This window comes from Somniosus microcephalus, chromosome 1, assembly GCF_052327205.1.
Source record: "Somniosus microcephalus isolate GS21.2 chromosome 1, FLI_Smic_1.0, whole genome shotgun sequence".
NCBI lineage: Eukaryota > Metazoa > Chordata > Chondrichthyes > Squaliformes > Somniosidae > Somniosus > Somniosus microcephalus.
In genome coordinates this window covers 104,989,223-105,005,710 of record NC_140987.1, presented here as the reverse complement: position 1 = coordinate 105,005,710, position 16,488 = coordinate 104,989,223, and the positions used below count along the sequence as shown (strand labels likewise).

Below are 16,488 nucleotides of genomic sequence, written 5' to 3'. Positions count from 1 at the left end.
TTATGAAGAAGCTTTAAAGTTTTATTTTTCAAACAAATTATTTGCAAATCTGTAAAAGCTGGACTTTGTACTTTTAGCATGTATATAAAGTGCAACTTTGCAGAAACCATATTGGGGAAGAGTTTGGAAAATAACAATACACATTGGGCCGTATTTTCCGATCAGAGGCTTTCCGCGTGTGGAAGCCTCCGATCTGGAAAAAATCTACGCACTTACCTGAGGGCTCCTGAGGTGCGTATAGTTCCGATGCTGGGCCTCTCGAACTCCAAGTGTGCAGGGCCTACGTATCCCAGGGGCGCATGCGGTTCGCAAGTGTCCCTGGGATCACGTGGACCATGGGGAGCCAATCAAAGAAGGGAATCTAACTTCATACACTTGACAGGAAGACCTGTCAAATATATGAATGGAGATCACCCCAAAACACTTCAAAACATTAAATAATTTTTTTAAATCACATTTTTAAAATTAGTTGAAATTACAATAAATTTAATATTTTAAACAAAAATTTAATTTTTTGAAAAAAATAATTAAAGTTTTGTACAGGGCTAAAAATAAACTTACCTTTTTAAAAGTATTTTTAAATGATAAATTACTAAATTTTTAAATTTTTTTTTACTTTTTTCAACTCTTATCCTGGTAAAAGCAGGTGTTAAAATTCTAAAGGTTTTCTGCGGGCGGAGGTTCTCCGGAAAGCGGAACTATCCGCCTGCAGAGGCCCTTCTCTAGGGCAGGCGTCCGATCTGTCAAGAGCATTCTTGACAGATCGGAAGTGCCGGTTTTCAGCGCATACGCTGTGCATGCCTGAAACCGGCATTTCCGATATCCCTATGGGTGGGTACACATCGCGAACCCACCCGTAGGGATCGGAATATCCGGGCCATTAGGTAGAGCGGGCAATTAGAAACATATACTGAATGCCAATGCAAGTACAGGCAAAGTTTACTGAATATGGATGAATCATTCAAATGGAGCTGTGGATTATGACAATACCGTATAGGGGCTACTCACGGATCTTTGCTGATCTGCAAATTTACATTTTGTGGAGAATCACACTGCAGGAATATCACCCTCCCATAGGGAACTGAAAGATGTGTAATCTTTAAATTTAATTGCTATTGATTTTGTTTCTTAAAATATGGCTCTGCTTTTCTTAATGTCTGGGTAGTAGCTGAATATTATTGGCTTTTTGAATATCAATTTCATTTTTACATTAAGATATCTTTGGTGGGCAATAGCAGTGGGATCTTAATTGAAAGTGGAAACCTGAAGTGTACTGAATTTTGGTGATTTTTTTTTGTTTCTTCACCAACAAATGAATTTTGCCCAATTCAGATTATTTTGGATTTGGGGTGGCCCTGTCCTTTTAACAAAATGGTAGTGAGCATTCACTGCTAGCTCAATAGCACGTGAACATTATTTTGTGTACATTCCATAATTTTCCCATCCATAGTGGTTGGGGGGTGAGTGACTGCTGCCTATGGGTTTTCGTTGTTGCCAGCCGATATCCTAATGGGGAGCATTGTGCTCATGGCAGACTCTAGTCCATTTCAGAGCAGTTCAGCAGGCTGAGGGACTGGGTAGAAGGAGGAAGAGGAAATGGGACATGCAGTATTGTGGTACTGGTGCTTCTACACTACCCTTGATGGTCCAATGAGGAGGATAGGTACCTGGTGGCCTTGTGATAGCAGTGTGTATAGCTGCCCAATCAGTGGAACACAATTAAATATGGCTTCTAGCATCAGATTTGGATTGTGTTTTACAAATATACCAATTTTGGACCTTTAAAGGTAAATTTAAAAACAAATTCTTAGGAAAATGTACTTATCCTTAAGTATCTGAACGTATATCCTTAAGCTGCTTTATTTCATAGCAAGTGAATGTACTGAGCAATCTCAAATTCACTTGGTCGATGAGTACAACCTATCTTTATGTAATAATAGGATTAATGCAATATGCTTCCCCATATCAGTAAGTTGTCTTGCATAACTGAATCAGGTAGAAATTGGATTTGGCCCGTTTTCAGGCCCAAAATAGGTGACATGCTGCAAGTGTGCGCCATAATCCAGACGCCCAAGGCTCGCCCAAAATTGGCCCCAGCGCTTCCACAGGCAGCTCGTCCAAAGTTGGAGATTGTATTTGGGCCTACTGGCTCATCGGCAGAGGCCCTCAGGTAAGCCCTGGGTTGCGGGTGGAGGAAAGCACGGGAAGCCGAGCATGGGCCGGCAGCGGCCCGCAGTAGTGCTGTGGTGTCAGGAGGAGCAGTAAAAAGTTAAAAAAACTTTCCTACCATTTCTTCGGTGGTCTTTAAGTGCAGGAAAAACTAGTTGGTGCATGCTCTGCCTAGTTCTTCACAAATTCTGCAGAAGGGCCTTGAAACAGTCCCAGGACCTTTATTTGCATATTTAATTTTGGCCAACGCTGATTTCAGGCAGCCACGAGGGATATGGTGATAATCTTACCACCAGCACGGATTGGGTGCAAGACCTCATGCCCAGAAATTGGTAAACTCTGTGCCCATTTTACACCCAAAAAACAGGTGAAACACATACCAATTTCTATTCCAATAACTTCTAACTACCCAGCTGCCTTTGAACCTTCTCAGCCTGACCAAAGCTTGCCCTCACAGCTTTCTGTTTAAAAACCTGTCAGTGAGTGTTTCTGTCTCAGTTTTTATCTCCCTATGCCCACAATCTCTGGGGAAGGCCTCTGCCAGACAATCCCTGCCAAGTGCCCAGGACTAGAGATTTCCCAACATGAATGGGTCTGATGTATTTATCAATTAGAGAGACAGACTAAAGAAATGACTGCTGCTTACATTCTTTGGGGGAGAAACTTCAATGCTGATTAGTATTTTAACCACCTTTCGTTTTGTGCTTTAAAAAACAATTTGCTTTATAAACCCAACATTTAAATAAATGCAAGTCTTTTCCAATTTCTCTCTGTGGAAAAATAGTCAAAATATTCCAAAACTTGAGAGTATGCTTAAATTTGATGAGTCAAATCCATTTTTTGCAGAATAAATATTACAAATATGAAAAGGCATTACATACTCTGAGTAAATATCACATGAGGTGCTTTATATATAGACTTGTTGAAGGTAAGTCAGATATGTAACAGGCTTCCCCATCAGCCTCAAGAAATGATTTTTCCATTGAATTAGCAGAATAATTTTATGTATATGTGTAACTCAAAGTTTGAAAAGGTCAGAACATATAGTACTTAATTACAGGCTTCCTGCACTTCATATTGTACCTAACATACCATTAAACCTTTGCAAATACCATTTAGGAACAGCTGGATTAACAATTAACTTGGATGTACTGTTTTAATTTGAACACTTACTAATACCAAATGATCTGTGTTGATGACTGCTGTTTTACAGGCAGAAACTTCACCAGTTTTGAGATAAAAAGCATGCAATGTACAGAAATGTGCAACAGAACACTTCGTCCTGGGCTTAAGTGACCCAGGCCAGGGATTTAATGGACTCTGTCATAACTTTCATGAGGTTATTGCGACACCGATACCAGTTAATGACCTTGCATAAAAGGCAGGAGTAAATCCCACCTTGCTTACTATGTCCCATATTACAACAGTGACTACACTTCAAAAGTACTTAACTGGCTGTAAAGTGCTTTGGGACGTCCTGAGGTTGTAAAAGGTGTTATTTAAATGCAAGTTCTTTGTAATTGCTGTGCCATTGTTAGACCAGACTGTCCTTGTAAAATAACAGGGTCAACCAAATGTCTTGGAGTTTAAATCTGTTAAGTGAGGTTTTTGAGCTTGTGCACCTGGAAATCAAAATGTTGAGGATTCCAGGTTCACAGTAATTTTATAGTAAGGGAACTATGTCCTGGAATTTTTGGGGCTGAACATCTAGACACATCTTGCACTGGTTTGAGTTGGAGCTTCTATTCGATGATATAAAACCTTAGCTTAATAGGTAAACCTATTACCCAGATGTGCCTGAACAGGAAGATACCCTGGGCTGCAGACTCCTCCATCTGCCCTTCGACACACACACACAAACATTTTGAAGAGATCCACTGTATATTAGTGCAGCAGTTTCGTAATCTCATGTTACACTTTCATGTAAAAACAACAATGCTGTTGTGCTTCCATGTAAACAAGTGAGTTTCCCTTGATAGAAGTGTGGACTTGTCACACCTTTTGTTGTGCCTGTGTGTTGATAGAGACACTGAAGACAGGAGTTGGTTTCATAGGTGTTTACTGAACAAAGTCTGGAGGGGAACTAACTGATACAACACAATATACAGGCTTATATAGCCTGAGTGGCCATTACCGGCATTACAGTACACCTGGGGCTCTTAAAGGCACATACACTACAATTCCTCCCCTTTTAGCCAACCAGTACATAATATTTTAGGTAATTATTAATTACATGTTACAAGAAAAATAATCTACACATTGCTGCAGTTAATTAATTATAAGTCAGTCTCTCTGGAGGCTTCCTGACTCGGTCCGGATAACGCCTCGGTGGTGTAGTAGTTTCTGGTGGTGTAGTAGGTTCTTTTGGCAAGGCTGATTCGGCTTGAATGCCAGTGTCGGGTTCATCGGGTTCCAGTATCACCGGATCGGAGGTAGATATGGGTATCTCTACTTCATCGTTAGGCGTATAGAGTTGTGGTGTAGGTTGTCCCTTTTCGGATGACTCTATGATTTGGTCAGCATGGCGCCTTATTATGCTTTCTCCGATGTCCACGGTATACATCAGTGGTCCTAGTCGTGTGCAGATAATTCCAGGCTGCCATTTCTCGGTATGGTAGTCCCGGGCCAAAACTTGTTGACCTATCTGGAAGGTTCTAGTTGGCCTTTCATTCATGCCTTGAAATTGCCGGTTCTCCACGTCCCTTCTGATGTTGGGCTTGATCAAATCCAGCCGGCATCTTAGGTTTCTATTGAAGAACATCATGGCGGGAGTTTGGTTTGTAACCATATGTGTTGCATTCCTGTATGCGAACAAGAAGTTATCCACCTTGTGCTGAAGTTTTATGTCTTCATTACGCATGGCCTTTATGGCTTTCTTGAAAGTCTGGACAAACCTTTCAGCCAATCCATTGGTGGCGGGATGGTATTGGGCGGACGTGTAATGCTTAACCCCATTGTTTTTTTAAGAACTTCCTGAATTCTTCGGACACAAATTGCGGTCCATTATCAGAACAGATCTGTTCCGGCAGCCCATTCCTGGCAAATATGGTCCTTAATACTGTGATGGTTTTTTCCGTGGCGGTGGAGGACATCTTTATTACCTCCGGCCACTTGGAGTGTGCATCAACCGCGATTAAGAACGTTGAGTCCATAAATGGACCAGCAAAGTCGATGTGTACCCTTTGCCAGGGAGATGAGGGCCACTCCCATGGATGTAGAGGGGCTTGGGGTGGAGCGTTTTGGACCTTCTGGCATCCTAGGCAGCTCTTGGTCATTTCTTCGATGTCTCCATCGATACGTGGCCACCATACAAACGCCCTGGCTAGGTTCTTCATTTTCACTCCACCAGATGCCCCTCGTGAAGCTCCTTTAGAACTTTATCCTGGAGTTTGGGTGGAATCACCACTCTGGATCCACACATCAAGGTTCCTCGGCACACTGACAGCTGTTCTCTTCTTTGCGAGAATGCTGGCAACAGTGGTTCGCCATGTGCTGGCCATCCCTTCACTGTTAAATCGTAGACTCGTGAGAGAGTTGGGTCATTTCTAGTTTCCCTTTCAATGGCAGAATTTGTTACTGGTAGACATTCGACTATGGTAGATTGGAAAATCTCCACTGGGTCTACAGTAGGTGCTTCTTCTACCATTGGCAACGGTAGGCGCGATAACCCGTCAGCATTCCCATGCTGTTTTGATCCTTTGTATTCTATGTTGTATTGGTGTGCCCCTAGAAAAAGGGACCACCTCTGTAGCCTTTGCGCTGTCATAATGGGAACACCCTTTTTAGGGTTGAATATGGAGATGAGGGGTTGATGGTCAGTCAACAAAGTAAATATTTGTCCGTGTAGGTAATGGTTGAATTTCTTCACTCCCCATACCAGGCTGAGTGCTTCCCTGTCGATTTGGGCATAGTTACGCTCAGCTGAGTTCAATGAGCGTGACGCAAAAGCTATCGGCCGTTCCGAGCCATCAGGGAATTTATGCGATAATACTGCTCCTACGCCGTAAGGGGATGCATCGCACGCCAGTCTGATTGGCAGTGATGGGTTGTAATGAGCCAAAACTTCTTTGGATGTGATTAAGTCTTTGCATTTATGGAAGGCACGTTTACAGTCTTCGCTCCATTTCCAAATTACTCCTGTTTGTAGCAGTTCATTAAGAGGGTGTAGAAGAGTTGATAAGTTCGGTAAAAATTTATGATAGTAATTTATTAATCCCAGGAACGACCTTAATTGTGAAACATTTTCAGGTGCTGGGGCTTTTATGACCGCTTCAATTTTTTCAGGTGACTTATGCAACCCTTCCTTATTAATTATGTGGCCACAATATGATATTTGATTTTGGAAAAATTCGCACTTGGGGCGATTTGCTCATAGGCCCCGTTCTCTCAGCCTAGTGAGCACCTGCTCCAAATTGGCAAGGTGCTCGTTGTCATTTTCTCCTGTTACAAGGATGTCGTCTCGGTAGCATTGAGTCCCCGGAATCCCTTGGAGGACTTGCTCCATAGCTCTTTGCCAGATAGCTGGAGCGGATGCTACTCCGAAAACCAGTCGATTGTACTGGTACAGACCTTTGTGTGTATTTATCGTGAGATATTTTTTAGAGGCCTCTTCAACCTCCATCTGTAGATATGCCTGTGCCAAGTCAATTTTGGTGAAACGTTTCCCTCCGGATAGTGAGGCGAAAATATCTTCTTTCTTCGGAAGAGGATACTGTACCGTGTGAAGGACCGGGTGTACCGTCACCTTGAAGTCTCCACAGATGCAAATTTTTCTCTGTTCTTCAGATTTATCATTATTCAATGCTTTCTTCATGACTGGAACGATGGGTGTTGCCTACTCGCTCCAATCTATTTTGGATAATACGCCTGCCTTTTCCAAATTCTCCAGCTCTGCCTCGACTGCTGGACGAATTGCGTATGGCACCGGTCTTGCCTTAAAAAACTTGGGAATTGCTGCACCTTCCACTTTTATTGAGGCGGTGATGCCTTTCAAGGTTCCTAGTTTCTCTTGAAACACTTCTTTGGCGTTGGCCAAGATGTCTTTTAATCGTTCAGGTATGACGTCATCATTGTTTTTTTCTTACTAGTCACCGTCAGTGCCTGAATGGAGTGCCAGTCTAAACGTATTTTCCTGATCCATTCACGTCCCAACAGCGGTGGACCACCATCTTGTAGAATGTATAAATACAACTTTTGTATTTCCTTGCCGTTGTATACAACAGGCACCCTTATTTTTCCTTTGGGGTATACTTTCTGCCCCGTATATGTTTTCAAGATAATGGATGTGTCTTTTAAAGGTATATGCGGAAATAGCCGCTCGTAATCCCGTCGATTTATGACGGTCAGAGCTGATCCTGTATCTAGCTCCATTTTAACTGGGGACCCTGCTATCGTGAGGGTAACCCAAATGGTCTGGTAATCATCTTTGGCAATTACATTATGTAATTTGAGACAGCTTAGTCTCTTGTTTTCGGAGTCGCTATCGCTCTTCTGGTCTTCGGAGCTACTGTCCGTCATCATTTGTACCTTTCTGTACTTTTCTTTATTGATTTTTTTTTTTCCTGGATTTTTTTTGTCCAGATCGGCATACCCGTGCAATGTGTCCAATCTTCCCGCATTGCCTGCATGCTTTGTCCTTGAACCAGCAGTCCCTCTGGTCATGGGTGGATCTGCCGCAGCGATAACATCTCTCGAAACCGTGTCATTTCATGGGTGCCGAAGTCCTGTGTCTTTTGTTGTATCTCTGCAGCTCCTCTTGTGGCTGCTTCGTATGATACAGCCATACTGAAAGCCTTGTCCAGTGTTAAATCTTTTTCAAAAAGCAGCCTTTTCTGTGTTCTTTCACTTAAGAGACCGCAGACGAATTTGTCTCGAAGATAATCTGCTAGTCCTGCCCCGAATTGGCAGTGTTTTGATAGCTTTCTTAATTCAGTGAGGTAATCAGCGTTACTTTCATTCTTGTGTTGATTTCTCTTGAAGAATTTGAATCATTCTGCTATCAGCAGCGGTGTTGGGTTTAAGTGCTCCTGTAGGGTATCAACAATTTCTTTAAAATTCTTGTCCTTTGGTTTGGCTGGAGTGATTAAATTTCGTAACAGCCCGTATGTCTTTGCGCCCATTAGATTTAGCAGTACTGAAGCTTTTTTTTCATCTTCTATTCCATTTGCGGTGCAATATACCTCCACTCTTTCCACATAGGTGGTCCAATCCTCTATCTCGTTATCAAAAGCATCAATATTGCCAGACTTAGGCATCCTAGAAATAAAATGGCGCTTCCCGCGCTTTTCTTTCTTTTCTGCAGAAAAGATATGGCGCTTCCCCGCCGCTGCTGCCGATGACAACGCTGTTTCCCGCGGTTTCCGTTCTTTTTATTTATTTATTTACAGTTGGAGACTCGTTCACGCCGGACTCTCTCTCTAGGTCTGAACACCGACCTGCTTGCAGCGCCGGCCGTCTCCCGAGTGCTCCCTCCCCATCTGTTACTGCTTGCCTCCGCTTTCGCTGCTTGGCCTAGCTGTAGAGCCAGCCGCTGGAGCCCCAGCCCGACGCCCAGGAAGGATTATTGCAGTACCTGCCACCAGCTTGGCTAGCTGGTGAAACCACAGCTTTTTCTTTTTCTTGATTTTTCTTCAACTTTGGACGCCAGAGGAATCGATGTCCTTGAGGTGCTGCCGAATTGCAGGTAAGTCCGTTTCTAATTCGTCGCCACTGTTGTGTCTGTGTGTTGATAGAGACACTGAAGACAGGAGTTGGTTTCATAGGTGTTTACTAAGCAAAGTCTGGAGGGGAACTAACTGATACAACACAATATACAGGCTTATATAGCCCGAGTAGCCATTACCGGCATTACAGTACACCTGGGGCTCTTAAAGGCACATACACTACACCTTTGCCTCCAAGCATCTGCATTTTGAACTCATTCTGGTTCACAGAGTTCTTGCTTTGGCTATTAGGTACTACTGTATGTGGATGATCATGGGTGAATCCAAAAGATGAATCCAAAACGAATCCAATAACATCCCTAATTCTAAGCCTATAAGCTCCTCAAGGAGAAGGTTCATAGTTTCTATTAATTTTGGAGCTTTGGGTGGACAGGGGTTGTGTGTGTCATTTAAATTTTCTTCATTCAAAAATGTGCGAGCTTGCCTTATTCTACAAGAAAGACACACACACACACATACACAAAATCCAGTGGAAGTCTTGTTGGTAAGTGCTGCATCTCTGTATCCTGTATATTCTGTTCATTGTGCTCTGGACACCATTACTGAATGACAGTATCAACATGGTGCACAGACTACCAGAAGTTACACAAAAGAGCAGTTTTCTTTTCTAAAATATTATATATACATACATATATTAACCATTGGTTCTGCAGGACATTTTGAAGATTGTAACAAATCATTGTCACTATATATAGATAACTAATAAATAAAGTTAGTGAAAACTATCAAAATGGCTATTGGTTCCAGAGTGTCTGGCATTAGCTTTCACCTTTGGCTACCAGAATGTATTAATAAAGCCAACATGTATTGTTTGGGTGGTGTGAATGACACCCTTTTGTGGATCATTGACCCAGAAATGGCAGTGTGTTGTAGATCTTTGATAAACAGACTTGGCACACACACTGCTGACCATTTACTGCTATCATTAGATTTCAGACGGGTAGGGGGGATGAGTTTAGCGTTAACTCCCCCAACACTCATTAATTTGATGCTCGGGCTACCTTAACTCCCGGGCCTCATTTACATCCTGCCAGCCAGCTGCCCAACCGAAACAGGTGTAAAAAGGTAGTTGGCCAGCTGCCGGCAGGTGAAGATTGGGCAGCCCAGAGATAGCCACCAACATGCATGGAGTGGGTGGGAGGGTGCAGTTCTGCAGGGTCTTGCAGGTGGGAAGAGGAGACCCATGGCAACAGAGGCCCAGACTCTCCTGTCTGTTCCTCTGGGCCCCACAAAGACAAGTTTATAACTTACCCACTGGGGCCTCCGCCTCTTACTGAGTGAGGCGGCTGGGATGGCGCTGCCCCGTTCCCACTGGGTGGGGTTGGCTAAAATTGACTCAATTTCTACAGGAAGAGACATCATTTAGAAAATATTCTATGCATGAGCAATGGTACAGGAGATTAACTAATAGTTAAAGAAAGGGTGTAATACAGAAGGAAGCTGAGAAAGTTATATACCTCTGACCATATTCCAGCCTCCCATACCGTCAGACAGTCCTGACCTTCACAACGCTGTAATGACGCAGGTTTTGACCCTGGACAGTCTCTTTCTCGAGCTCTAATCAGTGTTCCATTTCGGAGCTGCTGGGTACACGCCACTTGTCTGCCTTGACTTCCTTTACCACAAGTCCGTGAACATGGCGTCCATTCTGTCATCAGCCACCTATTGAAAAAAGCATTTTGTACTATAATTCAGAATTGCCTATTATCAATAACAAAATAGCCTAGAAAGAGTAAATAAATTAAGATGAGCGGCTTGAAATTCCAATGAAACCTCAGCAGGATCCAATTGATATCCTCATCTCTGCTGTGGATCCAGGGCTTAGCATTTGGCATGACTAGAATCCATCTTTGTGATGCCGACCTCCTTCCTGTTGAAAGCTGATGTAATGTTTCTAGCCAGCCCCCTCAGATGTCTGCTCATACAGGCGTGAGGATACAGGGCCAGGCTGCCCACACGCCTGTTGAAGAATTCTTATGCAACTCAGAAATCTTGAGACGAGGCCTAGCTCAGTCCCAAGAGGCACCATAGCACCACTGGATTCCCTGGCTCTTAGGAGCACTTAGAGGTTGAAGAATATCACAGAGAGTCACCAGGAGTGGACATGGTGGTAACATGAAGCAGACTGTAAATATATATGTGCACAGTAAAGCAACTTTGTGATAATGAAGTCCTGTACTCTGAAGTTAGTCTTCTTGTTTTGTGTATTCAACAGGATATTTGGAGGTCAGTTTGCAACAGGTGACAGAGTTCTTTCTGTGGCTTCTTACTGAACTGTTGCCTTGTTAAACAGACTTATTCTGATACATTACATAAGTTCAGAGATCCCTGGAACTTTTTGACATAATTATGATGTAAGAGTGGCATAGCGTGTTTTTTTGTGAGAGAATTTGTGTGTAGCTGATTTGTGGCGGTTTTATGCTGAAACATTGGTAGGGGGAAATTTTCTCAATTGTTGAGATACGTCCGCCAAAACCCCCTGCCACTCGTTTACATAGCTCCGCCCCTATAACTTTCATTTTGGCAGAGATTTATGTCCAAAAATTTTGGTGCAGTAGGGCCCAAAGTCATCCGATATCAGCGGACAGGAGCTATTACCCTTATTGGTGGGGCTGTATTTGCATTTGTTTCAGACTGGGTTTTATGCTCCGGCATAGGCAAATAGGAAATTTGGGCACAAGTTCTCATCGGCAAGATCGGTGTAGAAACCGGCGTAAATTTTGTCAGTGGGATTAAGAAAATTCCGGGCCATTGAGGCAGTGCTGTCGTATGTAGACACTGGTAGAAGGGTACATCCTAGTTGGTGGTCTTCTCCTTTGATTTTGGCGTATTCTCATTTCCTCTTGTAGTGAAGTAACACTGGTGGAGTGGAGCAGCGCCAAGGAATTTCCCGGCCAAAGTTTGTGGACATTCAAAGCCTGTGAACTCAACCACTTGTCACTTTGACAAGTTATCCAGACAAACTGCTCTTTTTTTTTTTTACAAGCTTGTCTTAATTCAGGGGCAATTCTGGTGTTATATGGCAGAATTTCTGGGACAGCAACTTCGATCCTCATTGTTCTGTTATTTTCATACATGCATCACTTTGGGTTGGGCACATCTTCTGGCAGCAACCAATTCTACCAGAATGTACCATGTACTTTGGAACTGGTGTAACTCTGGTTTACCTGACTTATGCCCCAAATCTCGCCCCTTGCCGCAGGAGGACACCGCTTTTACATCAAAACAATATTGGAATTTCAGGCACAAGATATTTGCTTGTACTGAGTACTCAATATTTATTTGGATGGACTGTGTTCGAAAGACAGATGTTTAAATTCAAAATCTGCTCTAGTTTTCTAAGGAATTGAGATCTTCAATAAAATCAAGGTTCTTTGTATATTTGGTGCCCTGTTGAAAATACCAACACTGTAGTAAGTGCGAAGAAAACTCAAGCAAGCGGTCCATGTCAAATAAGGGAGCTTGGTTCAGAAGAATTATAGATTTGGCATCGGGCTTCATTTGAATGGAAGCGACGAGCTGCAGGCACCAAAAGGGTGTCCCAATGCAGCTTGCCGGCCTGGGCCTGACAAATTACGCTGGCTCCAATGTTGAGTTGGTCCTCAGGTGCGTCTTGTATGCAGGTGGAGGCGATGCCAAGGGAGAGGAGCCCGGGCCGGGAGTGGCCCGCAGTATTTCTGTGGAGCCAACAATTTCCAGGCATAAAGCGGATGGCCAGAAATTCAAGTTAACAACATTCTCACACAGCTTGTAGAAGCACATCCTCTGACATCTCTTGATCATCGACATCAGGAACTATGAGGGAATTTTGTGACCCTTACCCACAATCCAAACTGAAGCATATGGGTATGAGAGAAGGAATGAATAAGGAAACTACCCATTCTGGTACCCGTCTATTGCAGTGCCTATGGCTAAAGGAGAGGGAAGGCCTGGGAAATGTCTGTGTAAAGTGCTCCCCAATCTGTATTATTTCCAAAAAAAGGAAAAGTTAGATATACACTATTTGGGGATACCTTAGTTTCATCAATGCATTTTGTCTGCCATGAAACTGCTACTTCAAATCTCTTGCTTGCTTTCTGAGCCACTCCAGATATATATATTTTGGGGTTAGGCTGCATTCTACAGAAACGTCAAAAAGCTAGTACTATTTGAGTATGCAGCAGTATGAAGTTAATGCTACCTTTCACAATTCGGGCACTTTCAGACTGGTCCAAAACACCACTTCCAGAGAAATGAATAGTGCAGGAAACACGCAGGATGCCTTAATACACTAGACATAAAAACTATTGGTAATTAACTGTAAATTACTACTTTCGAAACCAGCAGTCTTGACACCACAATTGTTATGTGAAGCCTACTACAAATCAAAGACGTGAAGCACACATGGTGCTGACAACTGCTCAGGCACAAGAGCTATCCAAAAACAGAACAAAGAAAATGAAACAGAGAGTGACTTCAAAGCTGCATTCTAAGCTCAGGCTTAGCCTGACAGCTACCAGCTATTCAAGTTTTACTGTTGGAGTTTTTGACATCAGCGATTAGATCATTGATTAGGTCAATGATTTGTAATCATGCCCAGATATTCAGTATGCTCCATCGAATTAAAGGGGCACTGTCTTACCCAAAAGTATTTACCAATTTTTTTTGGTCAGGAGAGACAAAGAGCCAGAAGAGCTGTATATGATGAATGATGTCACATAGAAGTGAAGTGACAAAGCACTTCAAGGCTTTTAAACACTTGACATCATTATGTATTTGCAAACAAGTGGACAGCAGTTATGTCATGAAGGCAACACCCTTTTAACAAAATCTACCCATATTTGTTCAACTAGAACATGCAGTACATCCATATGTTGTCGGTTGAAGTAGATCAATGTACGTATCATGTCTTACCTGGTCTGACATGGCTGTTGATTGCACTTGCGGACTAGTGATTCGGGTTTTCGCAGCTGTTTGCATTTTCTATTGTCCACAATAGTTGTAGTTTTGCTCATGATTTTTGTACAAGTCACAAGTGTTTTTCTTTCTCCTGGATAGATAAAAGCAAAAGTTGTAAGTTTTCTTTATTTAAAATACTGAATGTTCACAAAGCCATGGCTCTCCACTTTCATGATCCAACAGAGGTACACAGGTATGGAGTATGATTTAACCTGCCTCCCACTATATTTTGTTTTGATTGACAAGATGGGGAAACCGTCTCCTTTCATTCAGGAGAAAATAAATTATTAGTAGAAGAGGCCAAGTAAGATTTCAATAAGACAAGTAAATACTTGTGTATTATGCCAACCATAGTTAGATGGCAGGCAGCATTAAGCATAACCATTGCAAAACCACCACCACTTAGAGGTAAATGTCAAAACCGGTTACATAATGAGTTCATTTTTATTATGAATGGTTCAGGTACAATATCAGTACAGATAATTATGCAAAGTATTTACAGAAGCAACACAAACACGTACTGCAGAGATCTGAAACCATTGCATCATATAGTAATGCATATTTTAAATTAGAAAGATGTTACTTGATAAGAACAAACAGCAACAAATGATCTAGGGTAACAATTCTGAAATGTCTACGATTCTGGGTCAACTAACTTTAATTCTTACGAAAGGTCATCGACCTGAAACGTTAGCTTTGTTTCTCTCTCCACAGATGCTGCCTGACCTGCTGAGTATTTCCAGCATTTTCTGTTTTTAATTTTGGCATCTGCGCTCTAGGGGGGAAAAATTCAGTTGTTTGTGCCTTAAGAGGGCGCTAATGGGGCGCAAAGCAACTAGCACCCAGGCGCGGCAATGTTTGCGCCGCTCGCAAAATTAACTAGACATTTTGCAGCGGCGCTAAACACTACCGCCATGATCTCCTGCGCCGCCAGATTGTGACGTCAGTCGAGTGTGCAATGCCCCGGTAGCGCCCCGGACCAGATATTGAGTGGCGCCCCCTGCCTTACCGCCTGTCGCTAGCAACGACAGGTTGAGGGGAGCGTTATGCTGTCAGAAAGGGACTAGGGGAGCGCTACTTAAACGCGACCGCTTCATACCTTTTTTTGTCCGTGACATTTTTGCACCACGCATTCTGAGAGAGAGAGAGAGAGAGACTTCTGAAGAGATTCAACGCTGTGTGAAGGGGTTTGCAAGTTTATTTTGATTTGCCCTTCCTTGCTTCGCCAGCGCTCTGAGGTAGCGCCTCGCTCCTCGGCCTTTGCGCCTTAAGACAGGTGTGAAGCACCTGATTTAGCGCTCCAATCACCTCCAGGGGCGATAAAAGCCAGGTTTGCTGTCGGAGGCGATAATTAGCGCCAGGCGCTAAACTTTGTGCATGGCCGATAATGGCGCCCCAAACGGGCCGATACTGAATTTTTCCCCCTAGGAGTGGTGCATAGGATTTTTTACCGCTTAGCAAACAACAATGGCCCAGGAATTCGGGTCTCCACGGATGAGTATGCACGGGGTACTCACCCGTAAGCCCAATGGAAGTGCCGGTTTCCTGCATGCGCGGGAAACCGGCACTTCCGATCCCCTGAAAGGAAGGGTTAAGAGGTGGAACGCGTGCGCAGGAGACGCTGCGCGTGCGCATCGAACTTTTTTGTTTTTACGGGTTTTCCCGGGAGGGTAAGTCTCCAGAAGTTAGACATGTAAAAAGCAGGCGTAAGGCCTGCTTTTTACAAGGTAAGTGGTGAATTAATTAAAATTAAAACATTTTTTCCACAGGTTTATTATTTTTAAATACTTTAAAGCAAGGTATTTTTATTTTTAGCCCTGTTAGAAAATAAAATTATTTTTTTCAAAAATTTAAATTATTGTTTAAAATAGTTATTTCATGTAATTTATAGTTTATTTAAAAAATGTTATTTAAAAAAAAATTATTTTAAGATTTAGTGCTGTTTTTGGGCCGTAGTATTTATAAGTTTTGACAGCTCTTCCTGTCAATCTTATGAATTGAGCATTCCCTGCTCCGATTGGCTCCCCATGGCCCACGTGATCCCAGGGGCCGCATCGAACTAACTGCGCCCCTGGGATACGCAAGCACTGCGCGCCGGCAGCTGGACCAGGCCCCGGATCGGAATTCCACGGGGGCCCACAGCTCAACGGCCGGCGCGCAAGGTAAGTGCAGGTTTACACCAGAAGGAAGCCCCCGACCCGAATTTCTGGGCCAATAGCAAATTTGCATTTTGATAGCAATTTCACATTTCAAAATGTTTTTAGTTGAGGAGGGCAAAATAGTAGATGCTAAGCAGGAAGGGAAAACAGAGAGTGTTAAAGTAGGGGACCAAAGGCAAATTTGAAGCATTTTGAGCAAGTTTTTTGTAAGTGTCTGTAACTTTATTTTGTTTCTGACTGTTTACAGTCAGAAAGAGATCAAAAGCCTTCCAACATAATGGGTGTTAGCATCTTAAACTAACTACCATCTCAAACACTTTTTTTTATTTGCAGGAATATACTATGCTTTTAAAACACAACATTTAAAATAATGCTTTTGTCCAATCCTTTCTGTGGAAAAATGTTCAAAAGATCTTGAACCATGACAGCACCCTTGGGGTAGGGAGGGAAAAAGATCAGCCAGGGATCCTGGTCCTGATTACTATCCTGGAAAGTTTACT

The 16,488-nt window shown here is 42.9% G+C and overlaps 1 protein-coding gene across 1 annotated transcript in view; it reads right to left on the bottom strand.

The window, feature by feature from the left end:
• The window catches only part of LOC147124270 (A disintegrin and metalloproteinase with thrombospondin motifs 19-like), a 719,202-nt gene that overhangs the window by 62,277 nt on the left and 640,437 nt on the right, over window positions 1-16,488 (bottom strand). Inside the window, exons 19-20 of the mRNA XM_085984458.1 lie at window positions 13,785-13,920; window positions 10,349-10,553 (exon numbers count right to left, since the gene is read on the bottom strand). Coding sequence (XP_085840584.1) covers window positions 10,349-10,553; window positions 13,785-13,920 — 341 coding nt within the window. The remainder of the gene's footprint in view (window positions 1-10,348; window positions 10,554-13,784; window positions 13,921-16,488) is intronic.